Source organism: Macaca fascicularis, chromosome 8 (assembly GCF_037993035.2).
Source record: "Macaca fascicularis isolate 582-1 chromosome 8, T2T-MFA8v1.1".
NCBI lineage: Eukaryota > Metazoa > Chordata > Mammalia > Primates > Cercopithecidae > Macaca > Macaca fascicularis.
The window spans coordinates 134,116,709-134,143,726 of record NC_088382.1 but is presented as its reverse complement, the minus strand read 5'-3'; the positions used below and the strand labels follow the sequence as shown (position 1 = coordinate 134,143,726).

Sequence of the window (27,018 nt, the reverse complement as noted above, 5' to 3'; positions counted from 1 at the left end):
CTGAACACTATTCTTATACTACAGTGTCTTCTCATCTCTCGAAAGGCATGAACTATAAAGTGACTTTCTGCTTGTCTTCCTGCATTTGTTTCCTCACAGTCACCTCTTCTTCTTTCCTTTGGTCTCTGTGATGATGGAAACTTTCTTCAAATGTCAGGCAGTCCTCACTGTCTATTTTTTAAAAAATGCCATTTGGAAGCTCTCTAGAAGGCATTCCAGCAACTGGCAGACTCAGATGGCCACTGACTTTTTGCTAGGGATTCCCAAATATCAGTTTGTAGAGATCTTTTTCTGGGTTGGTTCAGTTTCTCCAGAAAGGGATCTTGTGTTCTCTGCTGGAAAAGTGGGGAACAGTGGAGGGAAGGGGTTTATAAATGTCCCTGACAGTGTTTTGGAGCAGGATGGGTTAGAGGGTCTCCCTGTTCAGTGGGCTGCCCCGGTCTCCATGCTTAGGCCTGTGCCTGATGCCTGTACTCCTCTGTGCTTGTTGTTCTCCACCTGTTTCTGATGTAGGTTCTCTTGAGACCCAGCACCTCTTTCTCTGCACCAAGTCACAGATATGTAACCTAGGAATCCCATCTATCTTCTCTTGAAGTTTTCTCAAACAATCTCCATTTCAGTCCCTGCCTTACTCCACTTTCTAGGGACTATATCTGCTTCTGGGTTTGCTTGTCTTTCTCTCCAGGCACATAGCATTTAAGTCACTTGGCACTTAAACACTGGTCGTTTATCATTTCTCTGTCCACTTTCAACTTTATATGTTGTGATTTGGGGTAACATATGTCTCCTAGTTTCATTTTTAAAAATCCTGCTTTTCTCCTTGTAAGTTTTTTTTAAGAGAAGGGGGTAGAAGATCTTTATTTCACCAACTTAAAACCATTAATTCTTAGATTTTTTTTTTTTTTTTTTGAGACCAGGGTCTCACTCTGTCTCACAAGCTGGACGACTTACTGCAGCCCCGACCTCCTGGGCTCAAGCAATCCTCCCAAGTATAATAGCTGAGACCACAAGCTCCTATCACCATGGTTGGCTAACGTCTGTACTTTTTGTTGAGATGGGGTTTCACTATGTTGCCCAGGCTGGTCTCAAACTCCTGAGCTCAGGCTGTCCACCTGCCTCTGCCTCCCAAAGTGCTTGGATTACAGGCATGAGGCACCATACCTGGCTCCTGTCTTAGATATTTCTAAATGATCTTGAGTTTATTATGATGTTGCTTTAAGCTAATCACAAAAGATTCTTTTCTTCTACATTAGTATTAGCTTCAGAATTAATAGGTTAGTCATTTATTAAAGTGAATGTTTATATTCTTATTTTGAAATCTATTCATTGTCATCTTAATCTGAGTCTCTGAGATGTGATAATCCACTTATAACTTAATATAACTTAATATGATAACTTATCATAATATAACTTAATCCACATATCACATAAAGTCTTTGGTTCCTAAAAGTTAAATTAGAATTTTTCCCCCAAGAAAATGGGAAGATGGCCGGGCACCGTGGCTCACACCTGTAATCCCAGCACTTTGGGAGGCTGAGGTGCGTGGTTCACAAGGTCAGGAGTTCAAGACCAGCCTGGCCAATGTGGTAAAACCCCATCTCTACTAAAAATACAAAAATTAGCTGGGGTGGTGGCAGGCACCTGTAGTCCCAGCTAGTCGGGAGGCTGAGGCAGGAGAATCGCTTGAACTCAGGAGGCGGAGGTTTCAGTGAGCCGAGATCACGCCACTGCACTCCAGCCTGGGCGACAGAGCGAGACTCTGTCTCAAAAAAAAAAAGAAAATGGGAAGATGTATTTCAGACTTGACTTCAGAATCATGTAGTTGCTCATCATTAAATGGGAAACCTTATTAAACAGAAATACTGGCTTCTCTTTAAAATATTTATTAGTATATATATTTGGGCAAATTTTTATAGTCAAAGGATAGACGTAGAAGAATATTAAGCTAATCAGACATGATTTAGTGAGATCAAAAATACAAATAATCTAAAAATTTAGTGAAAGTTTTAAATAGGCCGGGTGCAGTGGCTCACACCTGTAATCCCAGCACTTTGGGAGGCCGAGGCGGGCGGATCATGAGGTCAGGAGATTGAGACCATCCTGGCTAACACAGTGAAACCCCCTCTGTACTAAATATACAAAAAATTAGCCGGGCAAGGTGGCGGGCGCCTGTAACCCCTGCTACTCGGGGGGCTGAGGCAGGAGAATAGCGTGAACCCTGGAGGCAGAGCTCGCAGTGAGCCGAGATCACACCACTACACTCCAACCTGGGCGACAGAGCGAGACTCTGTCTTAAAAAAAAAAAAAAAAGAAAAAGAAAAAAAACTTTTAAATATACTATCCATACCAACCACATCAATATATTTTACAAAATATCTATATTGACCAAGCTGGCTGAAAATAATAATTTTTTTTTCTAGAGAGCACCAATTGCTACTTAATGTCAAACTAATGACATCCCACCCACCCCTCCTAAAATCCTACTAAAATAAAATTATAGATATTGAAAAAGGAAAGAATCTATAATAGCAAAGAAAAAAGGCCAGTTTTTTGCTGATAAATGTTCTGTAGCTGGGTAAGCCCAGGAGTTCAAGTGATGCTCCTGCCACAGCATCCTCAGTAGCTAGAGCTACAGGTATAACCAGTCTGGGTAACTTAACGAGACCCCCATCTCTTAAATTTAAAAAAAAAAAAAAAAAAAAAGAAGAGGCCAGGCACAGTGGCTCACGCCTGTAATCCCAGCACTTCAGGAGGCCGAGGCAGGCAGATGACAATGTCAGGAGTTTGAGACCAGTCTGGCCAACATAGTGAAACCCTGTCTCTACTAAAAATACAAAAAATTAGCCAGGTGTGGTAGTGGGCACCTGTAATCCCAGCTACTTGGGAGGCTGAGGCAGGAGAATTGTGTGAACCCAGGAGGCAGAGGTTGCAGTGAATCGAGATTGCGCCATTGCACTCCAGCCCAGGTGACAGTGAGACACTCCGTCTGTTCTGTGGATTTCTGAAGACGGGTAAAACTGAAAGAGAAAGCTTAGATTACACCACTAAGGGGCCTCAGAGAGATGGGAGCAAGTCTGGCAAACAAAATCCAGTAGGGGGGGCTTTCAGCTTAGAATTAGTGTGAACTAGGACTAGAAAGGATGATCAATTGAGGGCCTATAGAGAGAAAAGATCTCACTCCCATATCCACTCCTGTGCATAGAGGACAAAAGCAGTAAACATTTACACAGGGGCCAGGGGTAGGGGTTTTCTTAAGAAAATTGAAAAAACTATGGTGAGGACTAAGGCTTGAAGTGCTTATTATCAGTCCACAAAGGAAAGCATTTAGAGAACCATGAGCCTAACAATTAGCTCCCTATACTCTTACCTTTAAATGTAGTTTCATAATATACCCTCTCCCACAAGAAGGTCTCACTAAGAATCCCCACTCAGAGAAGAGAACTGGTAGTAAAACAGTCCTGCTTTCACAAAAGCAAAGGAAACGCAACACTAGCAACCTCCCTAAATATAAATGGATATCCAAGGACCACCAGACAAATGCGGTGAACCAGAAGCATGAAAGAAAAGGACCAAGATAAATAGAAAACCTAACCCCAGTGAGACCCAACATAGTGGGATTTGAGATGTTACACACATGAAATATGAACAGAATGCTAAAAGAACATAAAAGAATAAGAGCTCCTTATATAAATGAATGGTGATGTTAAAATAATAGCACCAATGGAAGAAGTTAGGGAATCAACACATTTGACAGAAAGATACATATTTTCTGTACAAACTACATATATTTGAGCAATCAAGTAATAGACATAGAGAATTTTCGTTTTATGGAAGTACTCTAATAAGTAAAGGGCTGATAGAATTATATCAACATTTAGTAGCTCCTGGTGAATTATGCATTGGGCATCCATGGCTGCCTTAGATCACAAAAATAGAACCAGATATATGCCTGTAGATGAAAGATCACACCACCACCTATGAAATGGTCTTCCCCCAAAAACATCCAACCCCAATCTTATCCAGCCTGTAGATGGTACTCTAGATCTACTATAAGAAATACAGAGGGCAGGCTAGGTGCGGTGGCTCATGCCTGTAATCCCACCACTTTGGGAGGCCGAGGTGGGTGGATCACCTGAGGTCAGGAGTTTGAGACCAGCCTGGCCAACATGGTGAAACCCCCTCTCTACTAAAAATACAAAAATGAGCCGGGCGTGGTGGCAGGCACCTGTAGTCCCAGCTACTCGGGAGGCTGAGGCAGGAGAATCGCTTGAACCCAGGAGGTGGATGTTGCAGCGAGCTAGGATTTTGCCAACACACTCCAGCCTGGGCAACAGAGTGAGATTCCATCTCAAAAGAAAAAAATACAGAGGGCAGAGGAGCCTGTTAAACTGGAACACAGATAAAATCAGCAAAATCAAGACTAGGGCACTGCACAGGGTGAACAGCTTGGGTTCTTCAACAATAAATGTGAAGGGGGAAAAGACGCAGGAGATTTTAATAGGTTGAGACTTTAGAAGACAATGACCAATTGCAATGTGTAGGCCTCTCATTTGTGTCCTAATTTAATCAAACTTAAAAAGAATGTATGCCTCTGAGACGACTGGAAATTTGAATACTAGAAGATTTGGGTTTTTCTTAAATATGATAATTGTATTGTGGTTGCATTTCTTAAAGAGAATCCTTATGCTCAGAGATACATGCTGAAACATCCTGAATTAAATGCTGAAATATTAGAACTGTACATTTCGAATTTCCTTTTAAAATAATACAGGAGAGAGCAGGGGTAAGTGGATGGAACAGGATTGTCCTGTGTTGATGATTGATGGGGCTGGGTGATAACTATATGAGAAGTCCATATTACCTAATTTAATGTATATCTTAAATGCTTTGTAATAACAAATGCTGAAATTAAAAATGCTACATAAGGAAGCAACCAAGATGTTCCTCAGTAGGTGAATGGATAAACTGTGGTATATCCAGTGGAATATTATTCAATGCCAAAAGAAATGAACTATCAGGCATGAAAAACATGGGATTTTAATATGTATTTTCAAGTGAAAGAAGGCACCCTGAAAAAGACTACATATTGTATAGTTCAAACTGTGTGACAGTCTGGAAAAGGCAAAACTATGGAGACAGTTCAAAAATAAGGGGTTAGAGGGAAGGAGGGATGAATAGGCAGACCACAGATTTTTAAGACCATGAAACTACTCAGTATGATACAATGGTAGACGTAATTCCATATTTGTCCAAACCCACAGAACACATGACACCAAGTGAACCCTAATGTAAACTGTAAACTGTGGGTTTTGGGTGACAATTTTGTGTCAAGGTAGGTTCATCAATGACAAACGTACCTACCATTATGGTGTGGAATTTTGAGAGTGGGGGCATATGGTTGGGGAATCTCTATACTTTTTATTGCTGTAAACCTAAAACTGCCCTAAAAAATTAATTTGTGGTTACAAAAATTGTGTTTTTAAAGTAATACAAGAGCAGTATTCGTTGCCATCACATTATATGCTACACCATCCCAAACCTCACTGCCACATTACAGGAAGCATTTATGTTTGCATTCATGGATCTTTGAGTCAGCTGGGTTTTGGCTGATAGAGGCTCAGGCAGCCATAGCAAGACTTGAGGCCAAAGCCAGATTCAAGGAGTAGAGTTCATCCTACAAAGAAACCATGGCAAGGGTGCAGATACATAATTCTGCTCAAGTAGAGTGAAGAATCTGTCTTGGGCTAAAAATGGAAAATTCAGGAAATGAACGTTAACAGCCTTAGGAGCATCTCTAAGTTATGCAAATTACTCAGAAGCAAATGAATTCTTTTTTTAAAAAGTTAAATTTTACTTAGACTGATACGGAATGCTGTTGGAAACCAACTAATAAGCATGGAAAATTGCATCCCCGGAAGGCAGATAGGGTTAAAATAGATCTTAATCTGGATTGTTGAAGTATGGTAGTGTGCAAATACTTTCTAAAGTATACTGAAAACAAAATGCTATGGGGTTTTGGATTGGTCTTGTAGTACTTTAGACAAGTTGTGATATGAAAAAAGGTATTCGTTAATTGCTGCCTTTTAAAATAAATATATGTATACACTTCTTTTTTTAAGTTCACTGAAAACTGAAGCTAATTTGGAAGTTTTGAAGTCAATTCCTAGTGAAAAATTAATGATTGAGACAGGTAAGTTTGTTTTCAGAACTTTGTTTCATATTAAACCATACCAAACAAAAAAGAAAAAGAAATTTGACTTCAAACTTTAAGTGGACAAGTATTTTAAAACAGCATGCTCAACCTCAACAATTGTGCTTTCCAGAAGATCTTTGGGGGTTATTAATGGAAAAATATATGCAAATGATTTTTTTTCAATTTTAGAAGTTTGCTATGTCTAAGCACTTAGAAAATGAGATGTTAGACTATAACTCAGGAGGGCCGGGTGTGGTGGCTCACGCCTGTAATCCCAGCACTTTGGGAGGCCAAGGTGGGTGGATCACAAGGTCAGGAGATCGAGACCATCCTGGCTAACATGGAGAAACCCCCTGTCTCTAATAAAAATACAAAAAATTAGCCGGGCATGGTGGCAGACACCTGTAGTCCCAGCTACTCGGTGAGCCGAGATTGTGCCACTGCACTCCAGCCTGGGTGACAGAGTGAGACTCCATATCCAAAAAAAAAAAATATATATATATATATATATATACACACACACACACACACACACACATATATATGTATACGTAACTCAGGAGGTTGTAGTTACAAGTACATCAACAAGGGGCCTTGACTAAGCACATCACACTTCCAAGTTTCAAAATCTGTTCAGAATTTTGTTTACACAGTGTCTTTATAATGGCTTAATTCTACAGCACTTTTTACAGTGCGACAATTTATACTGGTTTAGTATAAGGATTTTAGAATATGTTGCCTCTTAAAACAAGGTGAGGCCAGGCGCGGTGGCTCACGCCTGTATTCCTAGCACTTTGGGAGGCCGAGGTGGGCGGATCACCTGAGGTCAGAAGTTCAAGACCAGCCTGACCAACATGGAGAAACCACATCTCTACTAAAAATACAAAATTATCCGGGCATGGTGGCACATGCCTGTAATCCCAGCTACTTAGGAGGCTGAGGCAGGAGAATTGCTTGAAACCGGAAGGTGGAGGTTGCAGTGAGCTGAGATCACGCCATTGCACTCCAACCTGGGCAACAACGGCGAAACTCCATCTCAAAAAAAAAAAATTACAAAAAATACAAAAAATTAGCTGGGCGTGGTGGCACATGCCTGTAGTCCCAGCTACTCAGAAGGCTGAGGCACAAGAACCGTTTGAACCTGGGAGACAGAGGTTGCAATGAGCCGAGATTGCGCCACTGCACTCCACCCTTCGAGACAGTGAGACTCCATCTCAAAAAAATAATAAGGTAAAAAGCTAAAACTTCTATCTAAACCCTGTCAAGGCTGTCCTTATACCATGGACTTTAGGAAAATCAAGACTGAGCCTTTCTGGAGAAATCACGTTCATTTCCTTGGGCAGTCAGGAAAACAAAATGATTTGATTAAAAGTACGATGCTTGTAAAATGTGTAAACTATTGTAATTCTTTATTTAAAAATATTCAAAACCAGTTTCACATTCAGTAAAGATGGAAATTTGTTTAACTTATGCAAACCTCACTACATGCATAGCGAAAAAGATTTTGAAAACAGAAAAAAAATCTGTTTAAATGTTTTCATGTTGTTACACAATTATATTTAAGGTTTAGGTCTTTTTTTAAAAGCATGCTGCACACCAACAATGGTAGCAGAAAAAAGGAATAAAAGTGAGTTTTAGAAGGTATTTAAGATGCAATTCAAGATTTTGTGCTTTTCTTAGAACTGTTTTCTGTTGCAATAATTGTGCCATTTTGGAAGCTGAATCATGGTTTATCATTTACAGGTTATGTATTAGTTCGATAATGGTCATAAAAATTTCTTTTAATGTAAAGCCCTTAAGAGACACTTTCTTTGCTTAACTAGATGCACCTTGGTGTGGAGTCAAAAGTACACATGCTGGATCAAAATATATAAAAACTGCATTTCCTACCAAAAAGAAGTGGGAAAGTGGGCACTGCTTAAAAGACAGAAATGAACCCTGCCATATAATGTGAGTATTTTGCTTTCACGGTCTTCAAAATCATTAGTCAACCACCAGATGCCACTTACAAAATGAACGCAAGGGACAGAATTAAAATTTTGCAAAATCCAAGTGAAGTTCAGGTTCAAGGCCACCATATTAATGCAGTGATTTGGAGGAATTTGTATACCTAGTTTAAGTCCCATTCTCACTGCAACTTCCTGCTACTCTTTGGTAACAAGAAAGCCTTAGCAGAATATTTTGGATTTAAATGATTTGACAGCCGCTATAAATCTAAGAAATAACACATTTCTTTAAGCCTCAGAACAAAAGGATAAGTGATCTTAAGGACAAACCCCTTTTTCCAAATCAAAGGGGGTAGACGCCCTTTTTCCAATCAAAGGGGGTGGGACTTTAGCACATTTTATTTCCTAAAAAAGCAGCAGATCAGAATCATCTTTTAAATTGTGATGTATAGCACAGGTGAAAAGAGGGACTATTATCCATCTGTCAAAGAGCTGTAAAGGTAACCAACAGGAAAAGGTGGTTATATCATTTTAATGGGTACTTAATCCAATTTATTTTGTTTGCACAGATAATTTAATCTAGATTATATCAGTCTTACATAATTTATCAGTTCAGACAATTGGGCATACTTATAACACATTCACAAAAACTAATTGGTACTGTGTCTTCATGAGGGGTAAAAAAGAAAACAAAATAGATTGTTGCTTTTAAGACTATTCATTGCATATGCACCATCTTTTGTTTTCAGTAGTTTTTAACAGGAAAATAGTATTAGAAGATAAGCCAGATCTAATATCCAGCAGGCAGAACAGTGAAGAATTACTCTATAAAAATACGTTTGAAAGGTTCTTTTCCTTTATTAACATGCTTCAGCTGACAAAGTCTTGAAAACTGAAACAGCCAGGCAGGGTGGCCTACGCCTGTATCCCAGCTACTTGGGAAGACTGCTTGAGCTCAGGAGTTCAATATCAGTTCAGGCAACATAGGGAGACCCCTGTCTCTAAAGAAGTAACAAAAATTTTAAAAAATAAAGAAATGTAAGTACTTGCAAATTCAGTGATGAAACAGTATTTCTAAATACTGTTTTGGGGGACCATCTCACTCTGTTGCCCAGGCTGGAGTGCAGTGGAGTGATCTTGGCTCACTGCAACCTCCGCCTCCCAGGTTCAAGCAATTCTCCTGCCTCAACCTCCCAAGTAGCTGGAACTATAGGCACGTGCCACAACACCCAGTTAATTTTTGTATTTTTAGTAGAGACGGGGTTTTGCCATGTTGGCCAGGCTGGTCTCAAACTCCTGACCTCAGCCTCTCAAAGTGCTAGGATTATAGGCATGAGCCACCACACCCAGCCAATTTTTGGGGGATCTAAGAGGACACTAGAGAAAAGAAACTGTTATTTTGCCAGCAGCCAGCTTACAGGAAGTAGTTGCCAACAGTGTATCCAAGTCAGTTTTTTATATTTCTTTAATCTTGTATAAGATTATAGCTGTTGACTTTAGCTATACATTTGCAAGACAAAATTTCAAGGTGTTTTTAAATGTAGACTGTTTAAGAACTATGAAGGCTGGCCGGGCATGGTGGCTTACATCTGTAATCCCAGCACTTTGGGAGGCTGAGGCAGGCAGATCACCTGAGGAGCTTGAGACCAGCCTGGCCAAGATGGTGAAATCCCATCTCTACTAAAAATACAAAATTAGCCAGGCCTGGTGGCAGATGCCTGTAATGCCAGCTACTCGGGAGGCTGAGGAAGGAGAATCACTTGAACCCAGGAGGCGGAGGTTGCAGTAAGCAGAGACCGCGCCATAGCACTCCAGCCTGGGTGACGAGAGCGAAACTCCGTCTCAAAAAAAAAAAAAAAACTGTGAAGGCTTCATGAATACCTGCTCTTCAGTTAGCTGCAGAGCTTAGGAAAATTTAGCATCTGCAAGCTGAAAAGATTTAAACCACATTTCAAAAATACACAATCATCTGATCTACTGCTAATTATGAGTTGGCAAGTTAATTCCTACTTGCAAAGTCATTTTATCAACCTCCATTCTGTTAACAATTTTACATTCTAATTATGTTTATAGAAGTCTTTTAGATATAAGTTGTTTGCAACAGATATTTTGGAGCCCCTGCCATATGTCAGGAAAGGTACAAGTTACTAAGGCTACACAGAAGAACCAAGACCTGTCTTTATCCATCCACCTGTGCCTGGCACTTTAGATAAGGCATTCAGTGAGTCAGGCGAGGACCCCTGCCCTCCTGGAGCAAATAAGCAGACAGAGTCCAAGATAGTAGTGCTGTTATACAAATAGGAATATATGACCAAGACCATAGGGCACATCAACTGTCTGCTTTGAGGGGAAACAGGAGAGAGCTACACCAAGGTGACATTTCAGTTGTTTACTAGGCGTGACTGGGAGTTAGGTCAGAGAAAGAAAAACACCTGGAGCAAAGGCAGACTGCAGAAGGGCCTGGCTAATCCAGAGGAACAAGTGTGGCAGAAAGTGGGATGCACAGGGTAAGTGGAAGAAGTCAAGTCTGGGAAGGTAGAGTGAGCCCAGATTGTGAGGCCTCTTACATGCCAGCATTTTGCTTAGATTTTATCACTACCCAAAGGATTTTAAGCAGGACAGTAGCAATTTTTTTTTTTTAAGCTATAACTGGTATCAGTATGGGGAGGGGCTGGAAAGGAAATAGTGGCAGGAATCATACAGATCTTGTAAGACTTTAAAAACCTTTGCCTGGCTGGGCGCAGTGGCTCACACCTGTAATCCTACCACTTTGGGAGGCGAGGCAGGCAGATCACTTGAGGTCAGGAGTTCAAAACCAGCCTGGCCAATGTGGAGAAGCCCTGTCTCTACTAAAAATACAAAAAAATAGCTGGGCATGGTGGTGGGCGCCTGTTATCACAGCTACTCGGGAGGCTGAGGCAGGAGAATCACTTGAACCTGAGAGGCAGGGGTTATAGTGAGCCAAGATCACACCACTGCACTCCAGCTTGGGCCACAGTGTGAGACTCTGTCTCAAAAAAAAAAAAAAAAAAAAAAAGGCAAAACCTGTGCCTACTGTAAAAGTGCCACACTAAACAAAAGCCACTAAATTCTCAGGGATATTAAACAACTTTATATTCATTTTGGAGTAACTGCAGCTTTGACCACTGAAGATGTATGGAAACGGCATGGCTTGGCTACAGAAGGGTTATTCAAAGATTTCCATAAACTGCATTATCAAATAGTAAAATAGGATGTCCTAAGCTCCAATAGATTTCCTTTTTTTGGTGGGGGGGACAGTCTCTCGCTCTGTTGCCCAGGCTGGAGTGCAGTGGCACAATCTCAGCTCACTGCAACCTCCACCTCCCAGGTTCAAGCAATTCTCCTGCCTCAGCCTCCCGAGTAGGTGGGACTATAGGCCTCCACCACCACGCCTGGCTAATTTTTTGTGTTTTAGTAGAAGTAGGGTTTCACTGTGTTGCCCAGGCTGATCTCAAACTCTTGAGCTCAATCTGCCCGCCTTGGCCTCCCAAAGTGCTGTGATTACAGGCATGAGCCACCACACCCGGCCCAATAGATTTCTTATAATTTCAATAAAATTGCTATGCAATATAATCTTAGCAAAGCTGCTGTGACCTTCAAAACTGTGTCATCAGCAGCACTAATCAAGAGTTCCAATTCTGAGTGCATACAGAGGGACATTTGGTAGTTTCCGAAGAAACATGGATTTTCACTGTCTTAATTTAAATGTTAATAGATTTGCTTTCAGCATATCTTGACTGTCAGATAAAAATTCAGCATAATGTTTGCTTTGTATAAACATCAAGCAAGGCTTTTGAAAGTCACTATTACAAAACAATTTTTTAAATTCCTATTAATCTTAGATCTCCATCCTTAATTCCTTTAGGTGTTAACATTTAAGATACCCACTAAGGGAACAAAAAGCTTGGGCAAAGAATATTTAAATGTTCAATTTTGACTTTGGAACTTTCCAGTTCAGTATTTAAAATGTTATATATAATATTGCTAGGAGACACTATGGATCGTTATTATTGTAAGCACAGAAACGGAAAAGATGCAGCCAGGCGCCCTGGCTCACACCTGTAATCCCAGCACTTTGGGAGGCCCAGGCGGGTGGATCACGAGGTCAGTTCAAGACCAGCCCAGCCAACATGGTGAATGAAACCCTATCTCTACTAAAAATACAGAAATTAGCTGGGTTTGATCACAGGCGCCTGTAATCCCATCTACTCAGAAGGCTGAGGCAGGAGAATCACTTTAACCCGGGCGGCAGAGGTTGCAGTGAGCTGAGATCACGCCACTGCACTCCAGCCTGAGTGACAGAGTAAGACTCCATCTCAAAAAAGAAAAAGAAAAAGGAAGAAAAGGAAGGAAGGGGGAGGGAAGGGAAGGGAAGAAAGAGAGAGAAATAAAAAAAAGAGAAAGAAAGAAACTGAAGGATGGACACCTGTACTTCTCTCTCTTGCAGGGGTAGAAGCACAGAAAGCCCTCCCCCTCAATAACCACACATTTTTCCAAGTAAATATTACTTTTGCAGCAACCTAATACCTTCATTTGCTGTCTCTCAAGGACTAGTTCTGTAGCAGTGGCTTTCCAACTGTGGCCGCTGTCCCCCAGTACAAATTACATTGTGACTTAGGATGAACATACATAATAAAATGAAACAAAAAATGGAACAGTACTTACCCTTACTAAGTACAGTGTACTTGTCAATGTTTGAAATGCTCATCATGACCCACTAATGAACATGCTATGACTCACAATTGAAAAGGACTCTTCATTTCCACTCAGTTAATGCCAGAAGTGGTGTACATAATACAGATGTCTGCTTTAATAATTTACTTGAACCTGGTTCTTAGCTCTAGTTATATGCAAGACAGTCCATAAATCTGTTTGTAGTTACTGGCAGTAAGTTTTTCTGTTGATGCTGCTGAAAAACTTAATAACTGTTAAGCTTTATTCTATTAAAGGTGCTCTAATATTTTCCCTTTGTGTGGAAAATTATTATATAGCTTTAAAACAGAATATATACTTGGAGATTTAACCATTTTTGTTTTTGTTTTGTTTTAGTCAAATATTGGAGATAATGTCAGCAGTGAGAGATGAGGATCCACTGGAATTAGCCAATACCCTATATAACAATACTATTAAAGTATTTTTTCCTGGAATATAATTGGTATATGTCTTCCACTTTCCATCATGTATGTAAAATTTCATAGTAAAACTTACTGATAGTTTCAATAAAGAAATTATCTGCAAGTTGTCTAAAGAAATACTATATATTGGTACACAGCATTCTCCACCATTCCCCTTCTTTTTCTCATAAAATCAGATCAGGATGTTTTTATATCATTGAGTACCTTAGTTTAAAACAATAATAATAACAATAAACTACTTTTGTTCTGTAATATCTCCAAAAGAATGAAAGGACAATTTTGACAATACTGCAGACACAGAATGGCTAACAAATATACCAATTTTACATAAAAAACATTTAGCACATTCTGGTTTATATCAAAGTTTAGTTGATACAGTTTATTTCCCAACCCTCGGTCTCTGAATCATGACTTTCAAACTCAGCTCAATTACACTGCTACTCAAGTTTCAAAAAAGTTCCTCAGTTGCTTCTGGCAGGCTAATTTTTTCTTTAGTTTTAAAATACTCTCTCATGTCCCTTATCCTCTGGTCAAATTATTTTATTTCCTTAACTTTAATGTGGTTTCCTGATTTGCATTTTCATTCTCCCACCCATTCTGAAGAAAAACTGAGGTCCAAAGTTAGATACGTTATATGATTTCATTGAAGAATCTTTGGCACAGTTGACGCACCATATGATCATTACAGCTATTAAAAAGCTATTTGTTCAAATTTTGTCATAAAAATGTGAAAACATTTTATTCTATGTACAATAATGTACACAAATTTAAACAGGTCACCAAAGAGACCAGAAGTAATTAAAGAGGTATATTTACAGTAGCACATCACAGTAAACGGAAAACCATTCACAGATTCAACATTGATACTGTTTTTGTGCTTGGTTACACACTGAAGGTGAAGGATATCACTCCATTTTGGATGAACTGAATTTTAAACAAATACCTCAATGATTAATAAATGCTATTTTCATCAGTCAGTATCATCATTAAATTCTTCAGCTGCTGCGCCTGTGTGCTGAATCACTCCATTTCTTTCTCTTTGAACATCATCATCACAATCTGTACTGTCATCTTCGTTCAATTCTCTGTCAGATTCAGCAGCAGCTTCTCTTACAGCTTCCTCTGGATTTTCATTGGGTGGAATAAATCCATTGTTGTTAGATACATTTGAATTATCCTTGATATCATCTTCGATGTATACTTTCTGATGGCACATTGGACAAGTATCTTGAATGTACAACCATTTCCGAAGGCAAAGTGCATGGAAATAATGATTACATGGTGTAATACGAGCAGATGTTGTAAACTCATGATAGCAGATTGCACATACATCATTTATTTCTTGTAAGTGGCTCCCTTTTATTTCAGGAAGTGAATTAATTTTCTTCACAGCAGTCCTACGATTCATGAATGTCTTCCAGCCATTTTTGGCTTGTAAGTAGATGTTAAAATATGCATGTAGGCACATCATAAAAGCCCGAATTTTACTTCCTGACTCAAACATCATAGTGTAAGCCCCATTTCCAAACATTACAACTCCAAATATAAATTCAATAATACTGCCTGTTGAACGAACGTAGTAGACATAATCGTCAAGCTTTTCCCAGAGGACATTATAGTAGCCATCAATCATGAATAACGTATAAACAGTGAGAGAAACAATTACTTTTAAGCACAGTTCCACACAAAATGCTGTAACTGCAAACAACCATGTATTTAGTGCATAGTGATGCCAAAGAACATAACTGAGTAAGACAGGAAGAATAAACAGGCAAGCAGAGACAAACAGCACAGGAAAATGTCTACGAAAAGATGACACATGAGAGGCACTGAGAGACATTAATACAGGGTCTGTCATTCCATGGATGAAATGCAGGACTGCAGTTAATAAAAGGCACATGTTTCTACTTAAGCGAATAAGTCTCTCTTCTGGTCTTAGCCCACTTAACCCAGTCTGAAGAGCCAAAATAAAAAATAAAACAGGTGCAACAAAGCCAAGCCGCCTGTCATCTTCCTCAGTTGATCCAATAAAGGCCAATATTCCAAGCCCCAAGTAATGGGCTACTGAGGAAATTACAGCACTCATGCCCAGTACAGTTAGTGTAGAATCACATCCACTAATTATAAGATTGCAAATGAGGTCCCAAAAATCATCCCAAGAAATAAAGAAGGAATCAGTTTCATTTGCCATCCTTAAGATGTACATTAACACTGTAGCCTGAGCTGTAACTCTTGTTAGCCAAAAGACTCGCAGTATGTCTGGGAAACGAATCCTCTTCCATGTGTCCTCCATCAACAACTGTAATCCATAAATTCGATACATATGCCTCACTAAAAGATAAACATATCGTGTGGAATAATAAAACCACTTCAGTTTCACTGCCAAGACAAGCACTGTATTTAATGTGAGAATCAAGGAAGAAGTAAACACTAAAGTCTCTCTGATGTGTAATGGTAGCTCTGTGATTAAGCCTATTACAGGAACCAAGAGATCCAAAATAATTAATTGTGAATAGATGGAATGAATCTGGAGTAGTGTAACGTATCCAATTCCAAGTGTTAGCTGTAGAACGATAAGTGCCATCCACAGCGAGGGACCTTTTCGAGGAAGCAGCTCAATTCCAAAAGCTGATGTGTTGTAGGCACCATAGAAGTCAATGTGCAAAGAAGCATAATAATTCACCAACACTGAAGTTGCAGCTAATAGAAAGGCTGAGCTGTACATGTAAAACTTGAAAAGTGATCGTTGTGACAAGATCAGAACAATACTGGATACAAATATACCTGAAAGAAAGAAAGAAAAAGTCATTTGAATGAAGTCTTTGTAAGAATGTTTCCCCACTAATAGTTATGATATTCTTTAATTAGGAAATATGAATATTTTCAGTTATGAACATTAAGCCTCAAGACGATTTAGGCGTAAAGGGCAATAAAGGTTTTGTAAAGTCAGAGTTCAGGAGGACAGACCAAACATAATAAATTATTCTTTAAAGTTTCATTCCTTACTTTCTAATTTCCAAAGTATTTCAAGTAACACTGTGTATGTCCAAGGCACCAAATTACTAAATTATCTCTTCAAGATGAATGTGTAGTGGTACATACATTTTAACAAGTTTTAAAACTCAAAAGAATATGTCCTTTATCATTTCATAATCATTAAAATTAAGATAATTTTTAAAATTGGGTTAAAAATAACCCAAATGGAAAACATTTGTTCCTATTAAGTTTTAGATTCATTTATTATTGATTGATTGAGACGGAGTCTCACTCCATTGCCCAGGCTGGAGTGCGCTGGCGATGCAATCTCAGCTCACTGCAACCTCTGCCTCCCAGACTCAAGCAATTCTCCTGCCTCAGCCTCCTGTAATCAGCTGGGATTACAGGCACCTGCCACCACGCCCAGCTAATTTTTGTATTTTTAGTAGAGACGGGGGGTTTCACCATGTTGGCCAGACTGGTCTCTAACTCCTGACCTCAAGTGATTCCACCGCCTTGCCTCCCAAAGTGCTGGGATTACAGGCGTGAGCCACCGCGCCCAGCCAAGTTTTAGATTTTTTTTTTTAAAGCATTCTTTAGGAAATCAAGTTCAAGTTTTATACTTCCACCTAATTCCTCCTTTTCTTCAAACTGTGAACTCATGGCAGCTCTTATTTCCTACTCCTTAACTCTGAGCATTCTCCAAAGGATCCAAAATTCAGTTTTTCTTTCCTCCTAAATAGTTTCCTTCAGACTTAGAAACATCCTCCAAGTTCCCTTTTTCCTGTACAATGCTGAATCTGTTTCTTAAAATAGTCATCTCTTTTTATTGTTCTTCACATTACAAAAGTAACACTCAGAAAACCAAGACATGTTTTTAGAAAATGATAATTCTCCTTCCCCCACTCCATAGACACCATCTTTCTTTGTACTCTGACAGAAATGCACATTTTAAGTAGGATTACAATAAACACATTATTATCCAAGGTTTCAACAATGGGAATGTCATCTGAATACTCACCTACTTTCACTCCTACATTACAACTGCAAATTTCCAAAGTTCTGAAACTCAACTTGCCTTAACCTAGAATCAGCTTTTCCTTGTGATTTGCTATTTCAGTTGAAGGTACCATTATTGTTCTCTTAGAGATACTCCCAACCCAGCCCCACATGCTCAAACTTTGCCAATTAGTTGCCAAATTCTTCTAACACCTCTATCCCCCTTTTCTGTGACACCAATCAATTAGTCTGTCTCAAAAAAACCTTCATCTTGTCCAAATCCATCTACAAGCCATCACCAAATTGCCTTTCTTCATTCCTCTGCTCAAAATACTTCAGCGGCTCTGAAATTACTATTAACTAAAATCTACATTCTTGCTCCTGGCACTCAAGGATCCAATTTGCTTTACAGTAATATTCCTCCTAACACACACACACAGACTTGGGTTCCCCAAACACATTCTTTTCTCCACTATAGCTACAGCAGTGTTTACATTCTCTTTGCTTGGAATGATGTCCCCACCAACTTCCCAATCCCTGACTGTTCAAATCCTACTTATCCTAGCATCTTACTTTCTTTGATAGAAACTGTTCTTTCAGCATACCTGCAGAACTCAGTGAAACACTGAACACTCATACCACCTGATACTGTAGTCTGCAGTTATCTAAGCATAATCTACCCTATTATACATGTATCTGTAACAGAAAGCAAGGATCCTACCTTGTCCATCTATGGATCCTACAATATTTTGTACAAAGTAAGTACAATAGTATTCACTGTACTTATTGGGACATTGGGAATGACAGTGGGAATGTCTGTCACTTCTGGATGTTTTTAAAGGCAATGACAAAATACAGCCTGCTTGAAAAATAAAATCTATGAAAAAGACAATGAGAAACCACACCCTGGAGTACAGAAAAAGTGACAAACTCCAAGTTAAAAATCCATCTTGGCCAGGCGCGGTGGCTCACACCAGTAATCCCAGCACTTTGGAGGCTGAGGCGGGTGGATCACTTGAGGCCAGAAGTTCGAGACCATGTCAATATGGTGAAACCTTGTCTTTACCAAAAATATAAAAATTTGCCAGGCGTGGTGGCACGTGCCTGTACTCCCAGCTACTCAGGGGCTTGAGGTGGGAAAATCGCTTGAACCCAGGAGGCAGAAGTTGCAGAGAGCTGAGATCACGCCACTGCACACCAGCCTTGGTGACAGAGGGAGACCCTGTCTCAAATAAATACATAAATATTAAATAAAATAAAAATCCATCTATCCACCTTATTTCAGCAGGTAATTAAGACACTGCATATTATTACAGTGGACGCATTTCACAATCCATTGCACATACAGGCAAGGGCTAGTTCCTTTAAATGATGACTCTGTCCAGGGATTTAAAATGTATTCTGTGCCAAAGTGTCAAGTCATTTGTGAAAAGGAAAACAAAAGGACACAATAAGGTAGAAGACATATAAACCTCTAAATACAAACCACCTGATTCCCCAAGCAAATGGGCCACTAATAATCTCCCAAAGAGTTGTAAACGCAGAACAGGCTCTTTTAACAGGAAATAGGTATTTTTTTTTTTAAATGGAGTTTCACTCTTGTTGCCCAGGCTGGAGTGCAATGGCATGATCTCGGCTCACTGCAACCTCTGCCTCCCAGGTTCAAGCGATTCTCCTGCCTCAGCCTCCCAAGTAGCTGGGATTACAGGCATGTACCACCATGCCCGGCTAATTCTGCATTTTCAGTAGATACAGGGTTTTTCCACGTTGGTCAGGTTAGTCTCGAACTCCTGCCCAGAAAAGATTTTTTTTATTGGAAACTTCTTCCATGGAAGGTAACAAGGAAATGGAATTAATTCAGCCTACCAGATGCCATATGTAATCTTACATTCTCTACATGGAAAACAACCTTATTTTCCTGAGACAAAACTTCAGAAACTTTAAAACAAATCTTCTAAGTTGGGTCAAAACCAAAACAAAAAAACTCTAGTTCTACTTTATGCCACTTAGAGGGGAGAAAGTCAAGCAGGAACCGTAAATTATTTTTGTCAACTTGCTATTCACAAAGTAGTAAAGTAATCTTCAGTAACTATTCATGAGCTTTGCTATAATTTTATAACTATTTTTTAAAATTCTAATAACTTTTCTCCTGAAGCTTGTTTTTACCACACACAAATGAAGAAATGATTTGGGTTTTAGAAACATTTCTAGTGAAAAAGTGCCATTGTGCTTTATGCAAATGTATCAAAGAAAAAAGGGGAAGGCATCAAATAGACAAATAATGTAGTAAGACTACAACCTCAAAATTTGGATGTGTCCCAGCAAGTAACAATCTGACAATACTCTATCCTGATTAAAATCACACCCCCCAAGATGTAACAGTGAGTTAACATTTCAAGAATAGTACACGTTTTAATTCCTACCCAAAGTTTGTAGGTATATGGGGTTCACAGATTTTCCTTATAGTCACGTTCCTACTTATGGAGTTTGGGAAGAATCTGCTCTCATTTTAAAAGCAAACATCCCAAGTAATAAGTCTCCAAAGTAATCATCTTTCTCATGGCCTTTGCAGAATAATATCAAAGTTTCAGTGCATTCTTACATTAGATATGAAATGCTTTCTTGGTATTTACACTGTAGATCTAAGAAAATATAAAAGTCCAGAGACAGTTTCTCATTAGGATTTGGAAGTGACTTGCACAAGTAATCAAGGCTGTATATAAATGCTGCTTCATAAAAAATTAAAAGAGAACAGAATTTACTGAAATCACAACTCAGAGATCCCAGTCCAATTCTCCTGTGATTAAGAGAGTTCACTAGAGTTTTCAAGGTAGTCAAAAAGAGGGAGGTATCCAAATCAATTCAGGAACTTTGAAACTATATACGAACTCAACTCATGAAAGTTCAGGCCTTCTCAATCTGGATTACCAAAAACAGGCAAATAAAAACAAAGGAAAAAATAAAAAAACTTACTATACATGTTACATAACAAAGTGTTTCACTCTTTTATGTGTAAAGTCTATTCATACCCTTACCCTCTTCTGGAAACTTATGACTAAAAATCAGGGTACAAAACATAATATTTACAATTCTCCAAGTACCCGAAATACCTTTAAAACAAAAAGCAACTTGTTGAAAAACATTTCAATACCTGACAGAATATGGAAAAGCACAGAAATAAATGTTATTACTACCTTACTCCCAAGGGAGCCTTCTGCAATGAAGTTTACAACAAAGTGTCTTGAAATGTTGTTAATCTGTTAGCATACTTGATAAACTATAAAGAAAAAATTTCTATTGGATTCTTATTTTAGGTAAAAAAAAAAAAAATGGTATTCTAAGTATTAATAACACAAAATTAAACTTTTGCTTTTAACCTGAAATTATAACAAGTATGCTTTTATCAAAAATATATGAACATGGATTTTAAAAAGCCAAACCCTACAGTGAGGTGTTAAATGAAGAGTTAAAGCAAGTTTTTCTAGTTTGTCTTTCCCATCTGTGATATCATAAAAAAAAAAAATTAGTATTTGGTCTTTATCCCATTTTCTGACATAGCTTCTAAAATCCTTAGAATCTCTGGAGTGATGACTGTTTTGTACAATAATCAGATGACTGGTGCCTGGGGGCCCCTAGATAGCTTCAGGATGGGGGCTAGGTAGCCAGGAGAATCAACCCAGTGATTAAGGGTTATACCTTTGATTCCTACCCCCAGCCCCCACATTTGGGGAGGGGGAAGAAGCTGAAGCTTGAGTCCATAAACCAATGACTAGTGATTTAATCAATCATGTCTATTTAAGGAAGCTTCCATAAAAACCCAAAAGGACTGAGTTCTGTCAGCTCTCAGCTGAACACTGAGGCTCCACGCCCCTTCTCCCCTTCTCTCCTTCTTTGCCTCACCTAGTACATCTCCTTCCATCTGGTTAATTCATCTGTGACCTTTGTAGTTGCCTTTATAATAAATCGGTAAATGTAAGTACAGTAGTTCCCCCTTACCCGAGATTTCACTTTCTTTCTTTATTTTTAGTGATGGAGTCTCGCTCTGTTGCCCAGGCTGCAGTGCTGTGGTGCGATCTTTTGATTAACATAGGTTTTTAACCTCAGTATCATTCAGTTTATCAATCTTCATTATGTATTTGCTTTTATATATTTTTACAGAATTTCTCCCTTAATCTAAGATTGGAAAAATAAGATATTCCATATTTTTTTCTAAAAATTTAAAGTTCTTCATTTCATATTTACATATACATCTAGGTAAGAATACACTTAGAAATGACTTTTTTTTTTTTAAGAGACAGGGTCTTGTCTGCCACGCAGGCTGGAGTGCAGTTATGCAATCATAGCTCACTGCAGCCTTGAACTCCTGGGCCCAAGCGATCTTCTCACCCCAGCCTCCTGAGTAGATAGGACTACAGGCGCCCACCGCCAAGTATGGCTATTTTTTTAAACTTTTATTTTTGCAGAGACAGGGTCTCACTACACTGCCCAGTCTAGAAGTGACTGTTTATATATTGACATGAGGTAGACATCTAGTATAATTTATTTCCAAAGGTGTAACAAAATGATCATTAATTCAACAGTCCATGTTTACCTCAAGGTACTTCAATTCTTTCTCTGAAACACATTATATCTATATATACATTTGTGTCTGTTTCTGGGCTATGTATTTAATTATAAATAAGGCTAAGTACTAATCTATTTGTCTATCCCAGTGGTTCTCAACCAGGATTTGGCAATATCTAGCGACAGCTCTGGCTGTCACATTGGGTTGTTGGGGTGCAAGGTGCTCCTGCATCTAATGGGCAGGGGAAAGGGACGCTGCTAAAAATCTTACAGTGCATTCAGAAGAGCTCTCATCCGCAAAGAATTATCCTGTCCAAAATGTCAATACTGCAACTGTTGAGAAATCTCTGTCTATTCCTCTGCCAGTTATAATTACTTCGGCTTTGTTTTTTCACTTCATAGGTTTTCTGAGGTCTTTTTCAGCACCAAAAATAGCTATCTCATTCCTTTCAAGAACTTTATTGCATGGCTGGACCTAATACAATGAACAGATTTGTATCAATACATATTTAGATTAAGTTTGTTGCTTTGTTATTTCCAGTAGTGTTTGCCCATAGTCCTTTTGTACAACTATATCTCTAGGCCAATTCCCTAGAATTGAAATTGTGAGTCCAAAGTTGTACGAGCCAGGCATCCCAGCTACTCCGGAGGCTGAGGCAAGAGAATCGCTTGAACCTGGGAGGTGGAGGTTGCAGTGAGCCGAGATCACGCCACTGCACTCCAGCCTTGATGACAGAGCGAGACTCTGTCTTTAAAACAAAACAAACAAAAAAGTCAGTTGTAAATGACAGTTGATAGTGCCAAATAGTTTTACACTGATATTAACAGTTTTCCGGGCCGGGCACGGTGGCTCACGCCTGTAATCCCAGCACTTTGGGAGACTGAGGAGGGCAGATCACCCGAGGTCGGGAGTTGAAGACCAGACTGACCAACATGGAGAAACCCCGTCTCTACTAAAACTAGAAAAAAAAAATTAGCCGGGGGTGGTGGCACTTGCCTGTAATCCCAGCTACTCCGGAGGCTGAGGCCGGAGAATCGCCGGAACCCGGGAGGCGGAGGTTGTGATGAGCCGAGATCGCGCCATTGCACTCCGGCCTGGGCAACAAGAGTGAAACTCCGTCTCAAAAAAAAAAAAAAGAGTCTTCCAAAATTGTATAAATTTACCTAGTTCAAAAAGGTAAATGCCTTTGCAAAACTTTGAACTTTTCACCAATCTGATAAATTTTTTTTGACTTTTTTTTTTTTTTTTGAGACAGTCTCGCTCTATCGCCCAGGCTGGAGTGCAGTGGGACGATCTTGGCTCACTGCAACCTCCACCTCCCCGGTTCAAGTGATTCTCGTGCCTCAGCCTCCAGAGTAGCTGCGACTACGGGCAGGAGTCACTGCGCCCGGCTAATATTTTGGTAGACACGGGTTGCGCCATTTGGCCAGGCTGGTGTCAAACTCCTGGCCTCAAGCGATCTGCCCGCCTCGGCCTCCCAAAGTGCTGGGATTACAGGTGTGATCCACCATACCTGGTCTTGACTGTATTTAACTATAAGAAAGGCTAAGTCCTTTTTTTCCCCCCATAAAATCAAGCTCCTGCAGGAAGGGCTAAATACTTTTTCTCTTGCTTATTGAACATCTGCATTTTGTTAATTGTGAATTGCTTGTCTTAGGGATTTTCCTAAGGGAGTATAAGTTTTTTCTTGTTTTGTTTTTTTTAGACAGTCTCGCTCTGTCGCCAGGCTGGAGTGCAGTGGCGCGATCTCGGCTCACTGCAACTTGCAACTCCCTGGTTCAAGTGATTCTCCTGCCTCAACTTCCCTGGCAGAGTAAAACGCTTACTAGAACGTCAATCACTTATGATACAAGTATTTTCTCTCAGTTTGTCATTTAAAGATTTTTAAAGTTTTGCCATAAAAAAGCTTTTCATTTTTATGTACTGAAATTTATCAGATTTTTCCTTGGAACTTCTGGGTTTGCTGTTATGTTTAAAGACTTTTCCCACCTCAATGAATTATCACCATGAGTAATACTATCAAAACAAACTCCTAGGCTTGCATTTTCTGCCTTGGTTAAAAATTTAAATTTGCTAACTCAGCATTATGCTGCTCTGGGTTGAGTTTCATTTAGTATTTAACACCCCTTAAGACATGGCTTTATGTTCTTAAATATTCTATATATTGTCATAGAATTTTATTTGGATCTCCAAAATGAGTTGCTGTATTTTCCAACCGGTTGAAATCTCAAATTAGTTTTGATATCAAATGAAGGTACAGTTGTAGCACCACTTTGTAGGTAGAAGGGAGTAAATACTTCTACCACCATACATAAAACTGGTAATGCTTTTTACTTAAGAGAGAGATTTCCATTTTTACACATTAATTTTAAAGAAAAGGGTGAGGTTGACAAGTGGTAAGACTTATACACAGTAGTACTGAGAAGTCTACAACTACAAAAAAACTAACAAGGCAGAACGATTAATTTCAACTATCCATTGGCATATTTTACACACAAACCTGTGTCTTTTAGTAACATATAATTTTTTAGCACCAAAACCAGTTTTTTTCATTCTTATCATCCTTACAAATATGAAAAATTAGCATAATTACATGACATAATATAAGAAGAGTCAGATGATAGATCTGAAAAATATTTTGTATTTCTCAAAGTCTGATCCAGAGATTCTGGGATCAAAATTTTCAAATAAACAGCACCAATACTTTGCTGATGATTTCAAAAGACCAAAATATCTAACAAAATATGGTATTAAATGAAGCATTAAAATAGTTTTATTGTCTTTAACACCCTATGAAACAGATGTCATCATTGTCCATTTTTTTAAAAGGCAAAAATAAACCAAAGCACTGAGCAGTCGCCTTAAGTCACGCCCTTCTTTAAACCGTCAAACACAAACTTTCAAGACTTATTACAAAAGAAGCATGGCTAGTACAAGGAAAATACCAGATTACTTCGTTCAATGTTCTCAAACTACAAATTATTTAATTAAAGAAAATACTTCTTTTCCTTGAAGCTGCCTAGCCTGAAGCTCAACAGAGTATTGCATTAAAGCACCAGGTCCCAAAGGGATTCTCAGAGAATCTGCAGTCATCATGCTGTAAGAATATTCAAAGCAGTCACTACACTATTTCTGGGCTGAATATGCAGAATCCTCTCAAACAGAGCCCAATTTTTAACACAAATTGTGGTGGTGGTATACGTTAGCAGTGGCAAGTAGGAACAGCTGGAATCAGGTAGCCGGTGGATTACAAGCAGCTTGAGCTGAACATCACGTTCACATCTTTAGTTTTAAGATCTAGCATATGATCATTACTATAGCATTCTGTATCTGGACTGCAGCTGTTAGGGAGAAAAGTAAACCATACTTAATGTCAAAAGATTTTTAAGCCCCAGGCTCTGGCAACCACTTACCGGCTGCCTACCAAGAGCAACACTTAACCTCTATGACCCTGTTTCCTGGTTTGTAAAATGAGAATACCACCACCCACCTCTGGGGGATGTTTGAAGGTTAGGTTAGATAATACCAGTGAAAATGTTTTGCAAAAGGAAAGTACCAGAGAAATGTAAAATATGGCTATTTATTGCTAAGAACAAAATTCGGCCTTTATTGCCACTCCTCTTTTGAAAGAATAAAAGCAACAGATGGCTTGTAATTCAGAAAGGCTTGGTAAAGATCTCACCCTCAGTCTGCCCTCAGCAACACTTCAAAAGCACTAGCCTACTTAAGACCGATCACCAGAATTACCTCATCAACAAAAATTGCCAGGTTGCAATTACTTAAAAAATTATTTTACGCATAAATGCATCGCACTCTGATGATGTAAGTGAAGATGGAGAGGAAGAAATGAAATATAAGATACTTTTAACACACCATCCATACGAAACAAAGAATTATTTTCAGACGTTTCTTTGGCAAATGGCTCATCACTTTTTACAGTCATCTTCAATACCTTCTCGTTTATTCATGGAAAATTTTAGCATCGCGCTTTCATGAGAATTTTTGGTAATGGTTTCAAGGTCTGACATTCGAAACCCTGTCTCCTTCGCTTGGATGTCATTTACTGCAGACACTTCACGATCCTGTGGACCCTTGGGTGCAGCAGAAGTGACAATATACAAGTACTCTGCATTTTGTAATAAAGGGAAACTGAGGCCCACGCCTTGGCAGAAGTCCAAGGTCACACACGACGAGCCTGGGATACAGTTGTTTTTTCGAAGGCTGTCGCATAGGACGCGGTAAGCCAGTACTCATTTCCCAAGAGAAACGGGCAAAGAGCTGCATGCCCACGCATTCTTGCTTTCTCCCCCTCTCACTGAGGTACAACACTGAGTCCTCGCTAGGGGGACTGCTCCGCTGTCAACTCAGACAAGTATCATCTCCTTCCCCCTCCCACCCCGTAAAGACGACCCTTTCAGAGATGAAACTGTAGTTCCCAAAGGCACATACTCGACCCATGGCCTCGCACGCCTGCCCACTCCTCGGGGCACATCTCGGCCCGCAGAGCGGTCCCGGGACGCAGGGTACCCTGTTCCCTTACCAAGGAGCCGGAGGAAGATCTGGAGCACGATGCAGAACCGGCTTTGGCTGGAATCGGGGTAGGAGTTGAAGATGGCGTCGATGATGTAAAGGCAGGGCACCCTGAGCGCCACTTCGAGCGCCGCCCAGACCTGCTGATGGGCCATCCGCACCTGCTGCTGCGGGGCCCCCACCGCCGCCATGAGCCGCTGCCACACCGGGGCTGGGCGGGCCGGGCAGGGCCACGCGGGGCAGGGCCCGGGGCCGCGGCCGGGGGCAGGGGCTAAGGCGGGCAACTCCGCCCCTGCGCTCCTTCTTCTCCTGTCTCTCTCACGGCCCGCCCCGCCGCCCGCTCGCGTCCCTCGAAGTGGAGCAGGCGGCGGAGGCAGCTACGGCCGAGAGGGCGGCAGCGGCGGCTCCCCAGGAGGTCTCTGGGTTTCGGTGTTTCCGGCAAGCTAAGGTCTGACTCCTCCTCCCTCCACCGCCTCCCCCGCCCGCGGAGCCACCATCTTGACCTCGCCCGCTGGCCTCTGCCGTTGCTGCTGTGGCGAGGCCCGGAGGCTGCGCCGTCAGTCAAGCGAACCGCAGAGTCCGCGCCCACTGCCTGCGTCATAATCCAGCGCTAGGGACGGTCACCACGTCGTCATCCCGCAGGGTTGCCATGGT

General features: G+C 40.1%; 2 protein-coding genes and 1 long non-coding RNA gene across 22 annotated transcripts in view; 1 reads left to right on the top strand and 2 right to left on the bottom strand.

The window, feature by feature from the left end:
* The window catches only part of TATDN1 (TatD DNase domain containing 1), a 60,268-nt gene extending 35,579 nt beyond the window's left edge, over nucleotides 1-24,689 (top strand). For 9 of the 20 annotated variants that reach the window (XR_012416633.1, XM_065518609.1, XM_073999419.1 and 6 more), the window contains 3 exons: nucleotides 6,120-6,190; nucleotides 8,017-8,143; nucleotides 13,210-13,398. Coding sequence is in view for 18 of the 20 variants with exons in the window: in XM_065518609.1 (XP_065374681.1) it covers nucleotides 6,120-6,190; nucleotides 8,017-8,143; nucleotides 13,210-13,312 (301 nt within the window). In the remaining 2 variants the exon portion in view is untranslated. Of the gene's footprint in view, nucleotides 1-6,119; nucleotides 6,191-8,016; nucleotides 8,144-13,209; nucleotides 13,399-23,539 lie in introns of those variants that run through there. The other 11 variants (XM_073999417.1, XM_045399272.3, XM_065518608.2 and 8 more) reach the window with 3 other exon arrangements.
* Nucleotides 14,008-26,938, bottom strand: RNF139 (ring finger protein 139). The gene is made up of 2 exons (XM_005564039.3): nucleotides 26,375-26,938; nucleotides 14,008-16,079 (listed from the first exon to the last, which is right to left on the bottom strand). Exons 1-2 carry the CDS (start codon nucleotides 26,553-26,555, stop codon nucleotides 14,266-14,268), a joined length of 1,995 nt encoding a protein of 664 aa, XP_005564096.1. The 5' UTR covers nucleotides 26,556-26,938; the 3' UTR covers nucleotides 14,008-14,265.
* On the bottom strand, nucleotides 21,279-22,226 carry LOC141407463 (uncharacterized). Its single transcript, XR_012416637.1, has 2 exons — nucleotides 22,105-22,226; nucleotides 21,279-21,443 (listed from the first exon to the last, which is right to left on the bottom strand). It is a non-coding gene; the product is annotated as an uncharacterized lncRNA (long non-coding RNA).
* Nucleotides 26,939-27,018: the final 80 nt, after the last annotated feature.